Source organism: Vipera ursinii (genome assembly GCF_947247035.1).
Source record: "Vipera ursinii genome assembly, chromosome: 7".
NCBI lineage: Eukaryota > Metazoa > Chordata > Lepidosauria > Squamata > Viperidae > Vipera > Vipera ursinii.
In genome coordinates, this window is record NC_139521.1 from 52,956,391 (window position 1) to 52,980,245 (window position 23,855).

At 35.1% G+C, this 23,855-nt stretch overlaps 1 protein-coding gene across 4 annotated transcripts in view; it reads left to right on the forward strand.

Moving 5' to 3' along the window:
- The window catches only part of TMEM131L (transmembrane 131 like), a 67,737-nt gene that overhangs the window by 38,325 nt on the left and 5,557 nt on the right, over positions 1–23,855 (forward strand). For 2 of the 4 annotated variants that reach the window (XM_083367959.1, XM_083367962.1), the window contains 23 exons: positions 570–720; positions 828–886; positions 1,792–1,900; positions 4,253–4,349; positions 4,736–4,889; positions 5,704–5,874; positions 6,512–6,581; positions 7,003–7,120; positions 9,235–9,373; positions 9,667–9,776; positions 10,719–10,791; positions 12,024–12,154; positions 12,782–12,924; positions 13,305–13,491; positions 14,938–15,123; positions 15,778–15,924; positions 16,414–17,030; positions 17,811–17,965; positions 19,400–19,524; positions 20,050–20,189; positions 20,625–20,804; positions 22,373–22,451; positions 22,995–23,080. In XM_083367959.1, coding sequence (XP_083224085.1) covers positions 570–720; positions 828–886; positions 1,792–1,900; positions 4,253–4,349; positions 4,736–4,889; positions 5,704–5,874; positions 6,512–6,581; positions 7,003–7,120; positions 9,235–9,373; positions 9,667–9,776; positions 10,719–10,791; positions 12,024–12,154; positions 12,782–12,924; positions 13,305–13,491; positions 14,938–15,123; positions 15,778–15,924; positions 16,414–17,030; positions 17,811–17,965; positions 19,400–19,524; positions 20,050–20,189; positions 20,625–20,804; positions 22,373–22,451; positions 22,995–23,080 — 3,427 coding nt within the window. The remainder of the gene's footprint in view (positions 1–569; positions 721–827; positions 887–1,791; positions 1,901–4,252; positions 4,350–4,735; positions 4,890–5,703; positions 5,875–6,511; positions 6,582–7,002; positions 7,121–9,234; positions 9,374–9,666; positions 9,777–10,718; positions 10,792–12,023; positions 12,155–12,781; positions 12,925–13,304; positions 13,492–14,937; positions 15,124–15,777; positions 15,925–16,413; positions 17,031–17,810; positions 17,966–19,399; positions 19,525–20,049; positions 20,190–20,624; positions 20,805–22,372; positions 22,452–22,994; positions 23,081–23,855) is intronic. The other 2 variants (XM_083367961.1, XM_083367960.1) reach the window with 2 other exon arrangements.

A 23,855-nucleotide genomic window follows, 5' to 3' on the forward strand; every position in this document is an offset into this window, starting at 1 on the left:
AAGCTAAGGGGTTCCTAACTCCATTCTCAGTAGACTAGCAGTGGGATACTACTGCTGCCCTCTTCGTAGTGCAGGCATTTAGAGCCTCAGGTAACTGCTTCATTCTCTTTATTCATACTGATTATTTAATATCAGTATGAATCAAACTTTTTAGTTCCATTTAAGATTTATAGACTGACGTCTAGATCCAGTAGTGGATCTAGTAACACTGCATCATCAATTGTAATATTATTACCCCCTTTCATGGTTGCCTAATTATATGTAAATTATAAACTCAATTTACATATAGTCATTAAATAGACTTAATTAAACTTAAACTATTTACATGAAAACAATATAATATGTATGATACTGCTCTTCTTTGGGGTATCCATGCCCCCCCCCCCAAAAAAAATTCCTGAGCTAGTGCGTAGCATACAAGAAGAATGCCAGCAGAGCATCCCTTTGCTTGTCGCATCAACAGTTTTGTTTTCTTGATGTGGGTAAGTCCCACTTTTAAGACTTCTATTTGTAGCCTTTTAATTATTCACCTGTGATCATTTTTGGATTTTCCTTTCATTTTATATTAGAATTGTTGCTTTGCATCCAATGACCTGCTGCTAGAAATAAGTTTAATGGTCCGAATGAAAAATGTGCAGCATGAATTTGTGGATCTTAGACAATACTTACTGGAGAACCTTTTTGTAATTTATGTAGCAATGGATAAAACACAGACCTCAGGTAAGGCCAAAATATATTACCATTTTGACTTTAATTTTTTTTAGACCATAGTATAGTGTTACAGTAGAGAGTTTACATTTGCTTCTGGTTTTCTTCTTTTTGTATAGATGGTTCTTCAGTAATCTTGTATGTATTACATTCGGGAAACAACCTTTTGTACGTGCAGGTAATTTTATATATATATATATATATTGTTTCATATTGTTTTTGCTCTATACTTTTATGTTTAATAAATTGCTCACAAATTCTTGTTGATCCCCTTATGCCTAAGCAGTTATACTACAGCAAACTGATTTTATTGAAAAAGAAATTGGAATAGGAAATCCTCAAGTCAAGGAACAAAACGCAAATAGGATTGTTACCAACATGTTTATCATATTGAACAGAACATTCTTTATTTCACAATCTGGTTTAGAGTTAGAATTTAAGTGTTGAATCAGGTGTGCAAGGGAGAAGCTATCCTGGAAGCCAGTAGATTGAAAGTTTTTAGAAATAACAACAACAGCATTGTCCCTTAAGTGTCTCTTTCTCTGAATAACCCATTACTCTTGTGGAAAGGCTGCTTGATTCAAAAAGCTTTTAGCCAGTGAAGTGAGAAGTGGAAAGTTGTGGGTTGATTTCCAGCAGGCTAAGAAGAACGGGTAATATATATATATAAGATTTCAATTTGGAGAAATATTTTTATGTTTGCTGTCTTTATGCACAATTAGACATTCCAACAACCTCTTCCCATCTCTTGTGAACAAAGGAGAAAAAAATAATCAGTCACTTCCAATGAGAATTGAAAAGAAGATTAGGACATACCTTTTGTGTAAATTGTGAATGAAAGAATTTGCACAAGTCGGGAGTGGGGAAGTAATAGTTTAAAAATCCAGAAGAATGTTGTAATTCTGTGCTAATTCATAGTATAGAACTACATTAACAGACTTGAAACTATATTAATGGCTTTGTTCATTAGTATGAGTCCAGAATAAGCATGGCTTGATGGGACAAACTGCAGGGACTTGAAACTTTGCCTATTTATAGCAACTACGATAGTAATAAGTGATATAATTTGCCCTTTTTTTGCAGGATATAAAACATTTGACCCAGGAAAACATATTTACTTTGATTTTTGAGCCAATATTGCTACCATCGCTGACCATGAATTTCACAAAAGTGGCTTCTATTATTTGTAAAGGTACAGTATTTTCATATGTTGTGTAATAATAAGTGATGTTTGTGGGTCTGTTTTTGTTCAGAGCTAAAAACTATTTTCATTTTAATTATTTTGTCTACCTTGCTAATAAAACAACAATAAAAGAGCAAAATGTATTAACATAGCATATAATTTGACTTTTAAAGAACATTTCAAGTATATATTTTATTGAAATCCGTGGTCCTTTTAGTAGGACTATTAAACATAAGTCACATTATATTATAGTATAAATGTGTGTGTATGTGAGTGTGTGTTTGTATGAAATGCATGTGAGTATACATGTATAATTACAATCTACCTCAATTTATTCATCTCGGTAAAAGTGAGATACAAGTGAGAAATTAAAGTGGGTAGGATACCAGTACATAGTGTGGCTACATTTCAGAAAAAATAATATGCTTTTCAGACAGTTGCTTTATTTGAAAATATTTTGTGTTATAGAATATTTTAGGTTTTTTCCATACTTAAATTCCCAATTATGTGTACTATATGGATATGGTCAAAAGCATAATCAGTATTATAATTAAAAGGTGTATATTTTTAGTTTTGAATCTATTTTCACTAATTTTCTTTCTAAATAATTTTATCTGAGAAATTGCTTCCCTCACTTTCTAGCACTTTTTTTTCTTTTTTCTTCATTTCTTGGACTTTACGTTCTAACTCTAAACATTTTACAAGCAGCAGTATCTATTCAGATACATATTAATGAAATGATACAGTAGTAATTTTCTCAAGAAATTGTTAAGATTCTAAGATATATGTGAAATCTATGCCAAAATTGTTGTTGTCATCATTCAGTCAGTAAGTCATGTCTGATTCTTCACAACCACATGGACCATAACACACGTCAAAATTATATGCTCCTTTAGAACATAGAACATAGAATTGGTTAGAAAGGATCTTGGAAGTCTTTTAGTCCAACCCCCTGCCCATGGCAGGAGATCCTATGCCATTTCAGACTTTCTTTGGCCTTGATTGGATAGGAACACACAGTCATAGAAAGAATAACAGAACAGAATTATAGAGTTGGTAGGGACCCTGGAAGTCCTCCAGTCCAACCCACTACCCAAACAGGAGACCCTACCATTTCAAATGGCTGTCCAATCTCTTCTTAAAAACTTTTAGTGAGGGAGCACCCACATACATACGTCTAGTGGCAAGTCATTCCACTGGTTAATTGTTCAGACTGTCTGGAAATTTCTCCTTAGTTCTGGGTTGCTTCTCTCCTTGATTAGTTTCCACAGCTTCTTGTTCTGCTTTCGGAGGCTTTGGAGAAAAGGTTGACCACCTCTTATTTGTGTCATCCCAATTCTTCTTTTCACTAGACTAGACTTACCCAATCCTGCAACTGTTCTTTATATGTTCTAGACTCCAAACCCATCATCTTTGTTGCTTTTCTCTGTACTCTTTCTGGAGCTTCAACATTTTTTTTTATATTATGGTGACCAAAGCGGGAATATTCCAAGTGTGGTCTTACTAAGGCATTATAAAGTGGTACTAAAATTTCATGTGATCTTGATTCTATCCCTCTGTAAATGCTGCCTAGGATTGCATTGGCTTTTTGGCAGCTGCAGCACACTGCTGGCTCATAAAAGTGCTTGTCCATTAGGAATCCTAGATCCCTCTTACAGTTACTGCCATTGAGCCAGGTTCCACAGTTTTATACCTGTACGTTTCAGTTTTCTTACCAAAGTATAAAATCTTACTTTTCTCACCATTGAATTTCATTTTGTTAGATAGAGGCCAGTGAAATCTGTCAAGAACCTTCTGGATCCTGAGCTTGTCTTCTGCAGTTTGGCTATACCTACCAGCTTAGTGTTATCTGCTAATTTGATGAATTTCCTTTCTATTCCCTCATCTAAATGGTTTATGAAGATGTTGAAGAGTACTGGGCTTAGTAAGACGAACCCAGGGGTACCCCACTGCTTATTTCCCTCCATGTAGATGCAGTTCCATTAAGGACTACACATTGAATGTGGTTTGTCAGCCAGTTACAAATCCATCTGGTGCTGATGCTGTCTATTTCACATTTTTCTAATTTACCAAGAAGTAGATTGTGATCTATTTTGTTCAAATGCCTTACTTAAATCCCAGTATACTATGTCTTCAGCATTTTCCTGGTCCACTAATTTAGTTACTTTGTCAAAGAATGCAATTACATTCGTTTGACATGATCTGTTTTTTACTTTAGTTGGCTTCTGGTTATAACTTTGCTTTCTTCTAGGTGTTTGCAAATCTGTTGCTTATCTTTTCCAGGATCTTCCTAGGTATTGATATCAAGCTGGTTGGTCTATAGTTTCCTGGATCCATTTTTTCCCCCTTTCTTTGACATAGGTAAACTATGTGGTCATGAAAGCAACCAAGAAAGAGTTAATCTACTGGATAGAACAACTTTACTTAAGCCGTGTCTTTTGCATCCAGTGATAGAAGGGTGAGTTTTTAATGCAAATATGTAATAATGTACTACAGTGCAAAATCCTCAAAAATAGGAATACATATTCTATAATTTAGAATTAATCCAGATATCATAACTCATTTGACATGATTTAAAAACAATTTCCAGAGACTCCAGAGGGATGTATTGTTTTTTTAATGACTGATTTGGAGCAGATAGATTTTACTATATATTGAGATTGTAGGGTTAAGAAAGAAGGAAAGGAAAGAAAGAAACAGGCAATTTCCAGATTAATATTCTTTTTCCTTATTGTATTTTGAAAAATCTTTATGCATTGTATTGTTTTATACAGAGATATTTATACAATATTAATTAAAATTATTGTCAGTCTTCACATTTAATTGTTCATTTTATCTCTGTAGATATTTTGGCATTAATCCATTTGCAGTGGTATTTCACATAGAACCACATTACAATATTTCAGCATTTTGGTCTGTTTGGTTTACAAATAATTTCGATTTTAGCATTATGCTAAATGATGTATATGTATCAAGGCAAACTAAGGATATTCTAAAGGTAATTTTTTTTTACTTCTGATCTCATAGTGCACTTTCCCTCAAATTTCTATCTATATATAATAGTGCTTTCATTCAGCTCAGTCATACCTCCTTTCTGTAATTTGTTTGTGTATATATCTATATTTTTATTCATTCATTCTACATAAAATAATGATACCTCATCTATGACTGGTATAAATTATGAACATTTATATGAATTAAGTATTTATCACTGTATTATAAAAAATAAATTTCAAATTCAGTTTGGCGCATTCCATCCAACAATAATGCACAATGCAAACACATCATATCAAACCAATGTGAAACTACTGTGATTTGGGTATTGGATGTTAATGAGTACAAGACCTCTCAAAAGGTCTGCTATGTAAGCTAGAGTAATGCAGTTTGGGGCCTTCCCGGTTTATTTTAGCATTTGGTAGCTGTGAAGTAAGCTGTTTAACTTATTCTGAACAGCTTCTAAAATGCCACTAAGCATCAATACACATCTGAGAAATTATCCTACTGGTGATTGAATTTGTGAAGCGCCGGTGAAATTGTGAGGATGTTGAATGTTGAACTGATAATCAGTTTTCACTTTGGGGCAATATATTTGAAACACGATTGGTAATCTTCATAGTCTTGGCTGTGGAATTTCTAGATATTGAAGGAAATGGTCTTGCAGCAGGGAGAAGATGTCAGTAGCAGGACAAACACACCCCTTGTTTGCTGTTTCATTTTCATATACAGTAGGATTAGAATCAAAAGGCATAAAATCAAGTAACATTTGTACATCTTTATTTACCATAAACCTAATCTGAAGTTTTTGTCATTAGGTTCTGAACTTCACAGGAGCCCTGATTCTACCTCCTGGCTGTTGGAATGTGTTTTCCTTGAAATATCACATACAGGAATCTGTAACAAGTTTATTTTCCAGTATTTTTGTGACTACAAATGTTGGAGTGATATTTGAGATTCCACTACAGATTTATTCTGCTTTGTCTCAGGTACTATATTTTTCTAAATTTATATATACAGAATGCATTGAATAATGATAATATTACAAAAGTGGTACTGCCTCTTCTACTTGCAATTTGTTGTCTGTGGAATTATTTTCCATAACATATAAAGACAGGAAAACTGTTAACAAACTAATAAATAGCTCCTGGATGGCACTTTCATCTGGGGAAATATCTGAATAAGATTTTTCTGGTCACCCATTAATGTTTTTTATTTTAACTGAAATTGTTTCATTTTTTTAATTTATTGCCATCTGTAAGTCATAATATTTGAGTTGGGCAGACATATAAATTGTATTTAAAAAATTAAATAAATAGAATTAAAGCAGGTTTTTTTTGAATCTGGATTAAGTAAGACTCAAGATTTTCTGGACCACTTTGTATTACCGTGACAGAAATTAAAAGCTTTTGGTCATAGGAGTTTACAATTTCTATGGTTCTTTCTAATTTTTTTTTTAAAAACCCCAAACACACACGTTTTAATTTAATTTGTGTTCTATGTGTATTTTAAAAATTCCCAAAACACATAAAACATAAGAATGAATCATAGTGGAAGCCTGCTTACATTTAGAAACTTACTTTTCCACGATAATGTTGCTTAACCTGTTTTTAAATTATCTTTCAGCAAGGAGAGACTCATTTTGAAGTCATAGCACATCATGATATGTACTGTTCCTTAAGAATGTCAGACAAAGGTAAATGTAGAAAAATAATGTTTAATCTGTTATATCAAATAAATATATAACAACTAGCATTCATTTCTTTGCAACGCTATTTATTCTTTGTAGATCTTAGCAATATTCTGTCGTTGCTGCTTAATATTTAGTAGTACAGAAGTTTAGATTTTGGGTTTGTTTTTTTTACAAGAACAGGAAAATAGGGCAAGGCAGTGCATCAGAGAAAGATAAGTCAGATGCTCCAGCATAAGAAAGAGAAATAATAACAAGGGGAGTTTCTTTGTATAAATCACATGTATTAGATAAAATTTGTTCTTTAATTTTTTTTAAAAAAAGTATAGATTCTTTGGTACTTTCCTAAAATGAGATGATGGTCAGAGAGGTATTAATTAAAATAAACATTGTATAACACTATAACTGAGTATTATTTTCATTTTAGCAAATCTTCTTTGGGAAAGAAGTCTTTCTCTTGACAGCTCGACGTGGAATGTGGATTCTGATCTTGCATATGAACTCCATGAAAAATGGCAAAAAATTAAACAGAGTGAAATTTGCAGGTTTGCATTATATATATATTATATATATATATATATATTCTTTTAGCGATTTTGTCTGCAGCTAGAGTTGTGGTTTATAATTAAATTTCTGTAAGTGGCAAAAATAACCATAAGTCAAATTAAGATGAATTATGGGTAAAATGTCAGGTATAGTGTGCAACTTACTTTTTTTCCTGACTTAATCAGACCCTAGACTTCGGAGGAAGGGCTTGGAAGACAGTCTGGAAACAGGTGTCCAATTGGCAATATTCTTTTATCTCTCATCCCATTGTCATCTTATTTGTTCAGCCACTATCAAAATTAGTCTTCACTTTTTTTCCTTAAAAATACTTTAAGCAGTGGAGTAAAAGAAGCACATTGCTTTGTATTGGATATTTAGTGCCATGTTGGTTCTCTTCAGCTCCCCTCTCATGAGGGGAACTCAGACAACATATCTTATACTATTTACTATATGGCAAAGGGAGATAAAAACATTTAAAAATGGAACCTTGCAGGTAATGGTAGAGATTAGCCCTCCTTGCATCTGGCTCTCATGAGTAGGATTAAACACCAGTTTCTGATGCCAAAGAAGAATTGAATAATCAGTTAAAAGGAAGAATGAAGTGTATACTGGATGGGGAAAAAGGCTAATAATCTAGTTCAGTGTTTCTCAAGCTTGGCAACTTTAAGATGTGTGAACTTCAACTCCCAGAATTCCCCAGCCAGCCAAGCTTATTTGATTTAGTTAATATTTTGGTTAATATGTTTAATTAATAAATTATATTAGCCAATGTTTTCAACAACATTTGATATAGTGAAATATTAAAAAGTTTCAAACCTATTTTGTTTAAAAATGTGTATCTCCAATGATAGGTTGTTTTGTTGTTTTTTTTTAAAAGGTGGCAATCACAGCTAGGAAAACCTCTGTACAACTTCAGGTTGTGCGCCAGTTGCAGCCTTTCCTGGATCAGGAATCCCTGAGCTCAGTCATTCAGGCCCTAGTCATGTCACACAGTTGGACTATTGTAAATAATTTCACATATATTATCTGACTGTGTCTATATCTATCTATCTATCTATCTATCTATCTATCTATCTATCTATATCTAATCGTAATCGTAAACTTGGAAGGGATCTTGGAGGTCATCTAGTCCAACCCCCTGCTCAGGCAGGAAACCCTACACCATTTCAGACAAATGGCTGCCCAGTCTCTTCTTAAAAACTTCCAGTGTTGGAGCAGTCAGCTTCTGGAGGCAGGTTGTTCCACTGGTTAATTGTTCTAACTGTCAGGAAGTTTCTCCTTAGTTCTAGGCTGTTTCTCTCCTTGATTAGTCTTGCCTTTAGTGTCTCTCTCTCTCTCTTTCCCTCTCCCTCTCCCTCTCTCCCCCTCCCCCCCTCTCTCTGCACCAGGATAGAAAAATAAACAAACTGTTTAATATGCAAAACACTTAGCTTTCATCAGCCAAACTGCCATCAGAGTAAGAATAGGAGAGGATCAGAAGTTGTTTTATTTGTGGTCGCTCCCCTGGTGAGCGTGTACACATCAGGGAGCCGATTAGCCAGCCGCAGTTGTTTTGTACCTCCTCCCCCCCTTCTTTGGTCGACCCTAAGCCTCCGTCTCAAGACCTAAAGCCAGGCATGTTGTGGATTCATTCTTCCTGGGGATTATTGTTGTGGCTACACCCTCCAAATCAGGATCTAATACAGGGCACGTCCCAAAGTCTGACACAGGGCACATTGAAGATTCATCCTTCCCGGGGATCGCTGTTGTTCTGCCTGTAGCAGCGTTGTTCAGATCCTGCAAAGAGCAGACTCGTTGTGCCTGTTGTAAGTCATAACATCGTTCCTCCCATCCCCTGAGCGTCTGGTAATCAGGTAAAAGTTGTATATGACAGTTAATGGAGTTTTCATTAGATAGCCATGCCTCCTTGAGCAACTGGCTGCCCTTGGTGTTTGGCCAATGAAAGCTAGGTGTTCTGCATATTAAACAGTTTGTTTATTTTTCTATCCTGGTGCTCGATTCTTTTCTTTCTAACATGCACACACTCAGAATTCGCATTTTTAGTCTTATTAAGAATATTTATCTATATCTATCTAACATTAGTTATTGACCATTCTTTTACATATGTTAACAGAAGAAATCTTAGGGAAATTATTCAAGCTGCTTACCCAAAAAATCCTGAAGAAGAATCATCTGCATTATCTTTTCCCCATTTGGTGTCAGAGGTGGGTCTTACACTGAACTTCAATGCAGCTGCACCAAAGAACAGCATGGTGAGATTATATTATGTTTGTGAAAAAAATTCTAATCAGTAAATTGCATCAACTTAAAAGAATTTTAACGTCAACTGATGTGTTGGAAAATTGTAGAGCTAGGCTGAAGCCAATAATTTCGCTTAACACATTGCACATCCATTGAAATTAGTGGAAAGATTTTTTTTGACATTTATAATCATATAAAATATAATTATGTATAGTTGTAAATACCTGATAAAAATAAAATTTATAACATGCCAAAATATGCCTCAAAATTGTATATTAATAACTTGAATTCTTTAATTATTTAGGTAAAATATTTTACGCTAAGAAACCCTTCATATTTCCCAGTTACATTGCAACTCCTGCCTCTGTCCTTCTATCCTGATCCTCAAGCTCCATTGAGTCTACTCAGCAAATGGTAATAGCTATTAAAGAATATGACTTTTATTTTATTATCTCAAATGCAACACATACAAAGAATTCCATCTATGTCTATGGTACTGAATGTGTATAGTAGGAGGAATGTATAAATCTATTATATTTATACCACTTGAGATCATTCTGGAATAGAAGAATAGATTATAAATAAATTGTGTGTTTATTAAGTTTATCAAAAAATGTTATGTGTGAAAGCGATAGAGAAAGGAGAGAGAGTATGCATAGCCACCACGTTTCCCCCAAAATAAGACTGGAACTCTCTCCCACTTTCTAGCCTAGTGCCTTAACCACTAGACCAGGGGTAGGCAACCTCGGCTCTTTTATGACTCGTGGACTTCAACTTCCAGAATTCCTCTGGCTCAGGAATTCTGGGAGTTGAAGTCCACGAGTCATAAAAGAGCCGAGGTTGCCTACCCCTGCATTAGACCAAACTGGTTCTCATGATTTGCAGCAATAGGCTAGAAAAGGGGTGTGGAGAAGTAAAACAACAGAAGTGTCATTGCAATGAAGCTTTGTCCCTTTTGTGAATGCAGCAGGATGACACGACACTGCTTTTTTCACTTGGACAAAAGTAACAATTTCCTCTAGCTATTGTGTAGGAAAATTGGTCTAATTCTCTCAAAATTCTTAATGGTGGCTACATTATGTGTTCTGGCAACAAAATTTATAATGTACTTTTGAACTGTAAAATATCCTTTCTTACAGTACAATGACAAGAGTGATATTTCAAAACAATTAAGAATTTGTGGTTAATACATGATTTATGTATTTAATTACATAAAAGCATTAAAAGTATTTAATGCTTTTCTTTGAAAAGAAAATATTTGAATTAAATAGAAACTTAAAGTAACTGAGTGTTTTAGTTATTTCTGTGATGTGTTCTGTCTTCGGGGTATAACTATTTTAATGCATTTTGATACAGGTTTGGTGCAAATATACAATCTATTAATTATACAACCACTGAATTCAGATTGACAGAAGAGTATACTTACAGGGTAAGTTATGTCTTGTGTTAAAGTGATGTAATACATTCAACATTAGGGAACTTAAAAATAAATCTACATTAAATACATTCTGCAGCAACTTACTTTTCCCGGAATGTGTTGTTTATATACACAAAAGGCACTCAACTATTCAGAGTTAATATTCGCTATGAAATGTAGAATTAGCTTTCACATGATGTGCAATATTTATTCATTTAAAAAAACACCTTTCATTGTCTCTGTTGCATATTTTTCATTTTATGGAACAATCAAATAATACAGGGTAAGTCACAGAAAGATAAACCCTATTATTAGAGAGCATACATTTAAAAGAGCAAAGTTTAGTTAGAAAACAGATTCTAATCAATTGGGATTAAAAATTGGAAGAAAAACTAGCCATACCACTGAATAAAATGATTACCACAGGTGGGCGGGAGTTAGAAAAAAGAAGTTTGGTAGAAACACCGCCGTATTTTTAAGTGTTATAGAAAATTGCTTCCAGTACAAAAAGAGAGAGAACCTTGAAGAAAGATTCACTTGCTAGTCTAGTCAGATTTATATATTAGCATATATAAGGTAATATATCTTAGGTACTGGATGATAGCAATAAGATACAGTAAACTAGTTACTTGACGCCATCTAATGGTTGTATAGATTTTTACATCCGAAGTATGGTGGTCCTATTATGTGTAGAAGTGAAAGTCATTTTGTCTTTGGCAGCAAGAAATTTTCGAATGATTTGAGAGTGATACCCAGTATCTCTAAAAAAAGAAGAAGAAGAAGAATATAGAAAGACTGCATAATGTTTATTGGACTGTATGGGATGGATTCTATGATAAAATGGTTCAAAATTAGTTAATTTTATTGGAAATGTAACCATCATGTTTAATTTGTTCATTGATTTCACCAACTTTAATCTGTAACCAGTTTATTAATTTTGGTACACATGTTCTGTAGTTCTGATATTTCAATTTAAGATTGTTGTTCTCTGTGTTGCCTAAGCTGTTGTTTATGCAGAAAGTAATAGTGTAGAGCAGGCATGTCAAACTCATGACATCACGTGATGTATTGTGACTTTTTCCCCATTGCCTGCAATGGGGAGGGTGCGGTTTCATTGTGATGCATTCGGCCCGCAGGCTGGCAGTTTGACATGCCTAGTGTAGAGTAAAAATAATAATCTTTATTTTAAAAATATACAAATATAAATAACATATTTTTATTTTGTTTGGCGGGGTGAACCACAGGAAGGCCATGACTATATCAGATCTAGTTCTGAGTTGCTTCATTTGAAATTGCAACCCCTAGAAATGAAGAGAGTTGGAGTTGTCTTTACACCTCTTGACTACAGGAGAGTAACTTCCCTTATATTAGTCAGGTAGGTCTACTTTTTACTTTCTTCAAAAAGGCTGAAGCTAAAAAGTTCATTGCAGATGTTTTAAAACACTTCACACCTGAAGTATATAATGTGATGTAAACCACTGGTCCCCAACCTTTCTGTCTCCATGGACCGGCAGCAGTGGTGGGGAGGGGGAGAGGGGATGGTTTTACATGCACTTGCCTGCCGCTAGTATGGCCCGGTTCCCAACAGGCAGAGGACGGGATCCAGGGCTTGAGGTCCGGGGCATGGACTGGGGGTTGGGGACCCCTGATGTTAACTCTATAGTTCGTATGTATAATGTATCTATATGTCCTCGAATATTTTATACGTTATATGCCTCCAGTAGTCAGTTTTGTGCACACAAATATAATGTTCTTAGCTTTCCATTACTGAAAATCCTTTTTTCCTTCATTAAAGTCGGTGTCAATTGAAGATGTTCCTACCCATGAGGTCTTTAGGATAAGTTAATTCATTAATAATACATTAGGAAAAGGAATTATCACTGTATGTTTCTAATTTTTGTTTTGAGATCTATTGTGCATATTATATGGTGTTGGGTGATTTGTGATGGTGCTAGTATTTTTTTCTTAAATTAGTTACTAAGTTTGCATTGATTTATTGCAGGAATAATTTGACAATTCTGGATATGGTTTATGTTGAAGGCACTGGAGCAAGAGAATTATTGAAAGTAGGGGGAAGGTTACCTGGGGCTGGAGGATCTCTTCGATTTAAGGTGCCAGAGTCAACCCTTATGGACTGCAGACGACGTGAGTGCGAAACTTGTCTGTTGGTAAGGGGTTGAATGGGATTAGTTTCAAGTGTACAGATATGTATGGTGAGAAGGAAGGTGTGTAGAGACTTTGGTTCATAACATGCATGTATGTTTATTCACACGTCTCTGATTCCTGTTGTGACTATGATTGTAAATATGCCATAAATGGATGGATAATATATAATGTAGTATAGAAAGTTTTTTGCGTTAATACAGGCAAAATGTTGAAGGGGCATTGCATATCATTGTTATTCCCACCTAACCCTCCTGCCTTGCATATAAATGAATGTATCATAGCAGCATTATGGGAAGATTTGTTAGCATTATAGATTGACTGCTAGAAAAATAACAATATATCAATTTTATGATTTTCAGAACTGAAGGATGGCAAGCATATTCTGTCCATCACAAAAAACTTTAAAGTTGAGAACATTGGTCATCTTCCTATTACTGTAATGTCTATGAAAATTAATGGGTACAGATGCCAAGGATATGGGTTCGAAGTACTTGACTGCAGGGAGGTGTTTTTGGCACCAAATTCTTCACGTGACATTAGCATTGTGTAAGCATTTGTTCTTTTATTGATAAACTTATTGTTTCTTACAATTGTCTTTAAATGAGTAGAACATTCATTCCCTAAAAGATCTTCATAGAAAATAGTATAATTCCCAAATTCTTCCTAGTAAAGATTTTAACAAAATTTTACTTCAGTAACATATTCTGTAACATTCTGCAATGTTATTTCAGATGTTGAGATTAATCTTTTAATACATAGTTTGCTTTGCTGGCTGCTTAAATCATTATTTATGGTTAATTTTGGTCATAATTACCATAATTCAAAGCAGTGAGTGTTTTAGCCTTCTTAATGCAATCTTTTGGCAAAGGCATTTCTTGTTACACTATTCCTTCCTGAACTGCTTTGCATTTCACAGTTGCTGATATTACATAAGAGAGAAGTTTAAAGAGACTGCGACAAATATATTAGAACAAGATTATGCATTCAAAGCATTTTCTCATTTTGTGTTGAACTTTTCACTGTTCAACTTTCTGCTAAAAATGGAACATATTTTTGGTGAAATCCTGTTATCCAGGCATTTACCACTTTTTTACTTTCTTTGGTACATGTCTATTTGGATGATGCTTTGGTACTACTACTACTGCCTAGAGTAGTTAATGAGGCCATCATGTGGATATGTAGCTTCAGCAAGTCTCAACAGAACAGTTTATTCATAGTTTAAATGTGTGTGAGAGAGAGAGAGAGAGAGGAAGGGAGGGAGGGAGAGAAAGAAAGAGGAGTACCTTCATGAAAGTATGCTTCCAGCAAAAGAAAAACTGACCTTCACCATCTTCTTGCCCCTACCGCTGACACAGTGTACCCAGCCTGGTCCTCCGTGAGGCAGCTGCTGACCACATGAGACCTTCTTCCCAGTCCTCACAAGGAAACTGCCATGTATGATCTTGGCAAGAAAGCCTTGCATACCTTTTCAGCAGTGGGAGCAAGAAGAATAGTGAATGTCAGCTGGGTGATGGAGCACCCCATAGAAGAGTAAGGCTGCAGGGATGGGAAAGATAGGCAGGTGAAGTGCAGGTGGTCTACCAAGCATCTGCATTTTGAACACATGAGCACTGTATCTTAGAGCAGGTATCTCCAACCCCCAGTCCGTGGACCAGTATTGGGCCACGGTATGCTAGCAACCAGTCCACACAAACAAGGAAAGCCCCATCCACAGGATGCAGGTAGCACACAAGCCCATGTCCCCTCCGGTCCGGAGAAAAATCTCTCTCCACATAACCAGTCCCTGGTGCCCAAAAGGTTGGGGATCTCTGTCTTAGAGAACTAGATGTAAGCACATTTTGTTCAGTGCTACCATAACTTTGAATGGTCAGTGAATGAACGGTTGAGATTTGAGGACTACCCGTATTGATCTTATTCCCAGCAAAAGCAACTATAAAACGACTATTTAAAAAGCCTCTAGCTTCATTGTCTTGGTTTCTTTTTCTGGTGCAGTTTTACTCCAGATTTTACATCATCTTGGGTTATTCGTCAGCTGACTCTGGTTACTGCTGCTGGCATCGAGTTCCACTTTACGCTCAACGTCACCCTTCCTCACCATCTTTTACCCATATGTGCAGATGTGGTACCAGGACCCAGTTGGGAAGAGTCATTCTGGAGGCTCACCGTACTCTTTGTAAGGTAAATCATTTAAGAATCTCAGGATGCTTACAGAAATAAACTGTAAGAATAAAGGAATAATTTTTAAATAACTTTAACAGATGTGCATGTTTTAGTCAACTGTCACTAAACTTTTCCTCTAGTAGATTTTTAAATTTTCATTATAAAAGAGGAGGTTTTTTGCTATTAATATTGATGAATACAAAACTCTTACAATTACTCATATGGCTAGTTGATCTTAATGCAATTGGTTGGTATCCAGTCAGGCACCGAAGAACATACAAACCCCGGAAGAGGATAACCTTAGCTGTTAAACAGAAACTAAAATATATAAAGGTGTTGCTAGTCTGACAGTGAACTTATTCTGGTGGAGAAGAATCATACGAACCAGATATCATCTTCAGTGGGTTTTGCATCATACTAGGCTCAGTAAATTCTGGAATCATCAGAATCATGCCTAACTTTAAAATAGTGTTTGATAGAATGCATGCCATGCAGTTTTACATATTGAACCCCCTACAAAACAAAGTTTAGGATATGGTGACTTGTATAACAATAGTCATCCTTTGACTATAACTTCTCGGTGCCTTCAAATGTATTTTATCAAATTGAGACTGAGCTTTAAATTTTGCACATTTCTCATTACTGTTTCTGTGCATGTGTTTGCATTTACAGTTTGTCCTTATTTGGTGTGATCTTGATAGCTTTCCAGCAAGCGCAGTACATTCTAACAGAATTCATGAAGTCCAGACAGCGGTCAAACCACAATTCTGCACTGCAAAACAACAATTCTGTGGACATCATCAGTTCTGAAACTTACAAGTAATGTTTTTTCCCTTTCTATATAAAATTCCTAAAAATTTCATTTAAAAATTATACATTAGCAGTAGTTGGTATTTCTAACATCTTAGTTGGGATGACTGTTGTTTTATGCTGAGAAGACGAGTTACTGTTTAAAAAAGTTGTGGGCATGCATACTATAGATGTGCATATTTGCATATCCGAGCATATGTATATTTGCATATTGTATCTCCAGTGGAAGAGGGACAAAAAACTAGGAGAGATGGACATCATATAAGTTTACTAAATAAATAAAAATAATATTCTGATTATGACATATATTAAGGGAGCCAAGAAATATAAAAGTGAAAGACAGAAAACAGAATAATCCTTTTAGAAGTATCAGCTTGATTTCAAAGTTTCATGCTTGGTTCCATGTTTTGCAGCTTTTTTACTGCTTTGTTTTTGGCAATTGTCTAGAAACCATGCAATCTTTTTATAGTAAGTTTTATAACTTTATTTTAAAATCAGGAGTAGCTGCAGAGCGTTTACTGAGACTTACAGTTCTTCTGACAAAGGAAAAGGAAAAGGCTCCCTTTTGGCGGGCAGTGCAACCAGCCGTAGCCAGAATGCTGCCAAGAGAAGTCCAGCAACGTACAGTCATTCTCAGAAGAAACATAAATGTTCTGTATACTACGGCAAACAAAAATCAAGCACAACAACTAGCAGCAACACTCTGACCACAGATGATAAGCCGAACCAGTCAATTGAAAATCCTATCTCAGCACCAAAGGAAGACATTTGCACTGTTAGTGAAAACTGGCTGAGCTTGAAATATGCAAATAACGTAAACATAAACATGCAAAAGAACTTAACACATCCAGGGAACTTTGTAGATAAAGACGAAAGTGCATTAAAAAGTGCATCACTTATGAAAAATATTTCTTCAGATTGCAATTTGAAGGAGGGCCTTCAAACAAATATGTTTCCTAAGGAAACGAATCTTAAGTCTTCAGAAAATTTAGCTGAACTCAAAGAACCTGAGTTATGTCCTTCAAAGTCATCAAAGAAATTGTCTGAAAGTCGCCTTCCAAGATCTTCACCTCAACAACAATCAGAATTTCAAGAGATTTCAAGAAAAAATGGTGGTAATTTTATTTTTAATCAAAAAAGGTGTCATTTTGAATAAATTCAACAGAGAAATATGCATGCCAGACAATAGGTTTTTGTAGAATTTAGAAAATAATGCTAGAATTATGACCATAGAAGCTGTACTACGTCAAATATGTTAGCAATTATAACATACTGCAATCCAAGCATTTTAATGCTTTTTTAAAAAGTGGCTTTTAATTGGATTTTCAGCATTTAACAGTTATAGAAGATATAAAGATATGACACAAAGGGTACAATTTTAGGCATATTTACTAAGATTAAGATGAATTGTAAATGAGGAAATTCCTTCAGAGTAAGTTTTAAGGTGATTGAAATTCAAGCATGTTTTTTTTTTCACCTTTATTTTGCTTTCCAGGAAGAAAAGGGTTTTGCCAATGTTAGCAAAACTCAAGTTTTATTTATCTAGTCAGGTACATTTTATTTATCTAGTCAGATAAATTTAAAATCTGTTTAAAGTATTTTATGAAATTATTTTAGTCAGGGCTTTTTTCCTCATAGAACGTTCAGAACGGAGTTCCGGCACCTTTTTTGGATGGAACCTTGTAGGGTAGGCAAGGCGGGTTGTATGACGTGTGAGTTCCGGCACCTTTTTCTTTTACAAAAAAAAGCACTGATTTTAGTTAAGAAATTGAGAATTTTTAAATCCAATCTAACATGACACTAACTTTTACTATAAATTTCAAGTAATACAGGTCCATAATTTTTCATGACTTATTAGTGGTTATTACAAAGTACATGTCTCTTTATTGCTTAAGGAAATAGTCAGCAAGTGCCTCTCAGGAATGAAACAGGAAACTGTGAGACGTTGCAAAAACAGGCTAACGAGCAGCTTTCCACAGAGAAGATAGAGAATAAAGGACTTAAAGATGAATTATTGTATTCTGGAAAACGGGAATTGATTTCTGCTGGGGTTCGTATTTTATATCTCCTTGTTGCAAGTTTTGTTTTTTTGTTTTTGTTTTTAAAAACAATACAATATATCGGAGGCAGGGTTAAATATGATCGAGTTTGAGCAAAGTTTTGTTGAAGCTAATAAAAGCCCAGTGGTTTCAATGAGATGAACTTTATATAGTAGTCATATTTCTTTTCTTGTTTCACACTTTTAAACAATTGTTTACCAGTATGCCCTGAGCACCGTGTATGTGTTCTGTACCAGCCTGCTACCGGCCCTGCAGAAAAGGCAGGGACAACCCCTTTACAACCGGCAAGAGGCTGGAATTACGCCTGCCAAATTTATAGCTACAAAAACAAACAAGACACAAACCAAGAAACAGGAGCTTTAAGAAACATGAACCATCCGAGCGGTTGCCTTCAGCAAACCAGCCCTCCCAGACATTCCCCTTATATAGAGTTCAGGGCGTGGCTTCTCTCTGCCTCCTTCCGAGAAGCCCCATTGCCTTCCTCTGTTTACTCCTAATTGACTGCCTCCTGCGTCGGGCGTCCTTGAACAGGGCCAGCTGTGGGTTATCTTCATTCACACTGTCAGGCTCACACAGCTGGGTCTCCGTGGTGACCAAGTGGGAGGGGCCTGGCTGAGGGCTATCATCAGCAAGATCTTCAACCCCCTCAGCAAGGTCTTCAACACCCCCCTCCTCCTCTGAGTCGTCCGACCCAACTGCCGAACCCACAGGCTGACCCTGAATCACAACAATATGTTACAGTAATTGGAATTACTAGCAATAAAGTACAAGCAATATAAACAATTGTTAAAAAGAATAAACACTTTCAAAATAAGAAGATTGGTTGAAGTGGGTTAATGAGCTCCATTTTTACAAATTAGAAAATTTAAATGATTTAATTAAAAACAATTGTTTCAAGGCTGTCCATGGTCTCTTAGATCACATTAGATGCTGTATAACCTACACGAGATAAACTGTTTGATTCACTTTAGATTTGTGATCTTAACACCAGAACAAAAGTATGCATTGATGAAACGTACCTTTAATTTTCTCTTTGATTAACCCTGGCTGCAACTATATAATAGAAAGCTGAAATAACTTTTCAGGAAACCTTAAACCTCAGTGGAACAACAAATAACAGTGAATGAATGAGTGAGTGAGTGAATGAAAAGAAAAAAGAAAGAAAGCCAGAGGGAGCATTTATAATAGGTCTGCTTATAGCTATGCTGATCTAGTTTATGTCAGTCAAAATCGTATTACCTATTCTTGCTCCTGTTCCAGCCCTTTCTGACTCAAAAAAAGAATAAAAGTATCAGAGAAGAAATAGAAAAAAAAAGATTTACGTTAATATATTCAGCATCATAAAATGGTAGTCTTTCAACAGTTAGTTATATTAAATATGGTTCTAGAACATATATATTTCAAAAATTAGTTGTGTCTTTCAGCAGGAAGAAGTTCACCCAAAAAATGGATCTCAAGAGAAAAAAGATGGACAGTTGCCCAATACTAGCTGGAATAGACATAGGACAAATAGAAAAAATAAGAAGAAGCATCTAAACATATCTTCACGGTATGTATCACTACCTTTACATATTCACATTTTTTAAATTAGAAAATCAGCACTGTTTCTCTCACTTATTCAGAGAGTGCTTCTACTCTAGCTTCTTTGAGTATATTTTTATTCTGAATGTTCCTGTCTATAGAAGGAAGGACTTTTCCCCCCCTCCTGGTTCCTTCCTCTTTTTCCATTACTATTTCTGCTGCTGTGTCGAGGGGTTTCCGCAATATTTTAGAATAAATGCTAAAAGAACTCTGAGGAAAGAGAAAATGAAAAAACCTGGATCAGAAAGCTTTGTCAAATAGAAATAGTAATTATGTGTAAGAAACGGAAAGTCTGGTTCCATCTATTACTGTATAATTATTCTCTTCACTCATTCTCTTGTTAACATGTAACTTAGGTATTTCAGTTGCTATTCAAGTGTGATTTAAAACCCAAGCATCTAATCTTAATACTAATTGTTGCCATTGTTCATTTACTGATCAAAGTGGGGGGAAAAATAAGGTGTTTCTTCTTGTTTGGGGGATATTTTTACAGCGTTCCTGAGCAGACTGAGCTGAAGCATGTGTGCAGTGAAAGACATGAACTTAGAACTACTATTAATATAAGAAATTGGTGTGCTCAAAGCAACAGGGAAACATGCAAAGGAGATGATAAATCTGCACACAGAGAAGCAGGTAGGTAGTAAAATGTAAATGGAAGACAAACAATAGGAAACAGGTTTTTTTTTTAAATTAGAAATCCTTTTTTGTGATTTTGGTTCTCAAATTAAATCCAAGAAATAAATTGATTTGATTTGATGCTATAATAAGGAGAACATCCTAGACTTTATATCTAACCGCTTGATTGGGAGAATGGGAACCAGTGACAAAAAACCCCATACTTATAATCATACATAAAACTCTGAACATTTCTAAACTTCAGGGATAGTCATAGTTTAGAAATGAGCTCTCTCTAATTCTGCCATTTGTTAAAGTTGTTCAATTTTTCTATCTAACAAAAGACGGAATAGAAGAGAAAGTCTGATATCCTGGTAATCACATGTTTGGTTATTGGCAAGAATGCAATGGGACGAGTGTTAAAAGTTTGCTTTTGTTAACTGCTTCCTGAAGACGGTTTCTACCAGTGGCCTAAGAAGAAGTGCTTGGAAAGGTTTTGCTCAGATTCAAGTTCAGATTGTGGAAGTTCTTCTGGAAGTGTACGGGCCAGTCGCGGCAGCTGGGGCAGCTGGAGCAGCACCAGCAGTTCAGATGGAGATAAGAAGATTCCTAGCAGACATTTCCTTCCTTCAAGTATGTATGTGGGCTCTGGACACACGTGTTCTTTCTCTTTTCTGCTTTGGGAAAACGTCATTGCAAGTCACTGTCTTTACATTAAACTCTGAAGTCCCCCCGCCCCCATCTTAATAATTGCTATCTGGAAAATAATCTTAACTGAAAATAACAAAAATATCTTAATCATTCCTATTGAAGTATTTAAAATAAGCATAACTATTTTAGGGGATAATACACAATCAGTTTATTTTAAAGGGATTGTGTTTCAACCAGATTTCCAATGAACTATTAACATATCTTCAGTCACATATTTGAACATCGCTTCTAAAGAATTTGTCCCACTTTTATTATTTTTATAAATAACTCAAGCCTCTTCCTCCCATTTGTCCCGTAACAATCCTGTAAGGTGAATTGGGCTGACTTTCATGCCTAAGGCAGGACTAGAACTCACAGTTCCTGGTTGCTAGCCCAGTGCCTTACCTGCTAGACCAAAACTGGCTCTTTTATCTTTGTGTTATTTTGAAGTTTAACTACAGATAGTCCCTGCTTATAACCACTCATTCAGCAACCTTTCTAACTCCCAGCAGCACTGAATGAGGAAAGGTATGACCAGTCCTTGGAATTGCAGCTATCACAGTGCCCCCCTGATCATGTGATCATGATTCGCATGCTTGGCAACTCACAGTTACAACAGTCCCAGTATCCAGTTGAAAGCTTTACTGCTGGCTTCTGGCAAAGTCAGTTGGAGAAACCAGCAGGGGGTAGCAAAAGGCAATTGCATGGCATTGCACTTGACTGTGGAATTTGCTTAATGATGGCAGTTGCAACTGCCCTTGGCATGGTCATGCAATGCCGCACTTTGCAACTGTGTCACTTGGTGGTCCCAATTACTATCATTAAGTGAGGACTACCTGTATAAACAATTGAGTCTTTTCATTAACAATTCCTATTTTTTTAACCTTTATTAAATGCATTGGGATTACTATGAATGCATTTCAATAGTCTCATGAGTTGTTAATAGCATAGTTTAAAGGGACAATGAAATCAAAGCCAATGTACTTTGAAATGTATTATTTGTGAAGGCAAGGAGACGTGTTTATTTGTATAGTTATTTACCAAAAGAGCTGTGGTGACACAGTGGTTAGAATGCAGTATTGCAGGCTAATTCTGCCAGCAGTTCAATTCTCACCAGTTTAAGGTGGACTCAGCTTTTCATCCTGCTGAGGTCAGTGAATGAGGATCCAGATTGTTGGGGGCAATATGCTGACTCTGTAAATTGCTTAGGGTTGTAAAGGGCTGTGAAGCAGACTAAATCGAAGTGCTATTGCTATCAAATTTTATACATTATGAATTAATTTTTACTGGCATTGTAGTCTTAGATGCTAGTTCTGGATGGGGGTGCTATATCTGTTCCTCAATCTTTTTCTTTTCTTTGACTTTTTGAAATTGCTACAGAAAAGAAAGAAAATATCTAGAAAGATGCTAAAATTCCTGTTAGGGACTGCCTGTTAAATCATATAGTCCCAAAGTTAGTGCATTGTACATATGTTATTCCAGTCCCTGATTCTTAATTTTGCTTTTTGCAGGAGAAAATATTTTATGTAATGATTTTTCACCTGATACCCCCATCACTTTAAATCTTTCTCACAGCATCTGCAACACCAGGTAAAGGCTTTCAATACTTCCTCTTTTCTATAGATCACTCACAGACCAACTGCTTCAAATATAACTAGCAAAGAAATGAAAAGTAAATGTTCTAATTCTAAACTTACTTATACATATGGTGGTGTGTTTTTTACTGTTTATTTCATACAAAATATTAATGTGCCCCCTTTTTTGGTTTAACAATATAAATATATTTTTTAATCCTTCTCAGTTCCTGTTTTAGGGGAGACATATAGAAGTGGTTTGCCATAACCTGTGGGATGGGTTTTTTTGTCAGTGTAGCTAAGTTGTAGATTTTCTTAGTAATATTAACTAATATTAACTGTATTTTGAGCTCAGACAAAAGAACAGCTAGATGCTGCCATACAAATATTTTGATCAAAAACCTGTATACCATTCCTCTGTTTGGTTACATTAGATACTATGCCTCAAATATATGTGGATGTCCATTTATGAACCTAACTGTAGTCATACTCTTTGCGGTGGAAAAGTTATGTGTGATCATTAAAAATATAAGAATATTTATCTTTATTTTATTTTTAGTGGAGAAATGAACAGTATCGCACAGTATCCAGAGAATTTGTGTCCCAGCTTCACTGATTTAACCACAGATCAAGACAAAAATGAAGGTTGGTTAATTAAAAAAAGATCTGATGCTGTCAATTTCATGCATATTTTTTATTGTTTGTAATATAAGGCAGATCATCCAAACAATCCTCCATTATTCATTTTCTTTCTTTCTGATATATCCAAATTTATATGACTAATGATTAACTTATTTTTAATATTGTTTCACTAAGATTTATGTAACTCAAATGAAACTAGGTAGCTTATTTAGGATGAACTGTTGCCTAAATTTCACTAACTTAACAGATATACATTAAAAATTGCTTTGCATTTCTTTCTTTTTACCTCTATTAAAAGATAATCTACCCTCAAGGTTTTGTTATTGTTAATTGTTCTTATTTCTCTCTTTTTTAACCTTACTATACTCTTAGTTTTTTCCTTCTGTTTTTTTTCCTGTTTTTGTCTTTTCTGCTTCCAGTTTTACTTTTTATTGTTGTTTAGTTTGCATTAGTTTTTAGTGTTGTAAATTGCAATCTTTAATAAAAGTACTACAAAAAATTAAAATAATGCTTTCCCCGCAAATAAGAACTGCTGATCAGCTTATTGTTCACAAGAGGTCTAAAATAAGTCTGATGAGAAGTTTTGTCAGAGATAAAATAAGTTTAAAAGTGCATTTCCTCCTTTCTGAGTTAATCGAGAATACCAACTTTCATGTAAATAGATTGCGATATAGTGGTAGCATTTACGGGCAGATATTAAGAAAATGACAGACAGCATAATCTCAGAAATTAGGTAATAAAATTATACCAGATATAAATAAATGAAAAAGTAAACTAA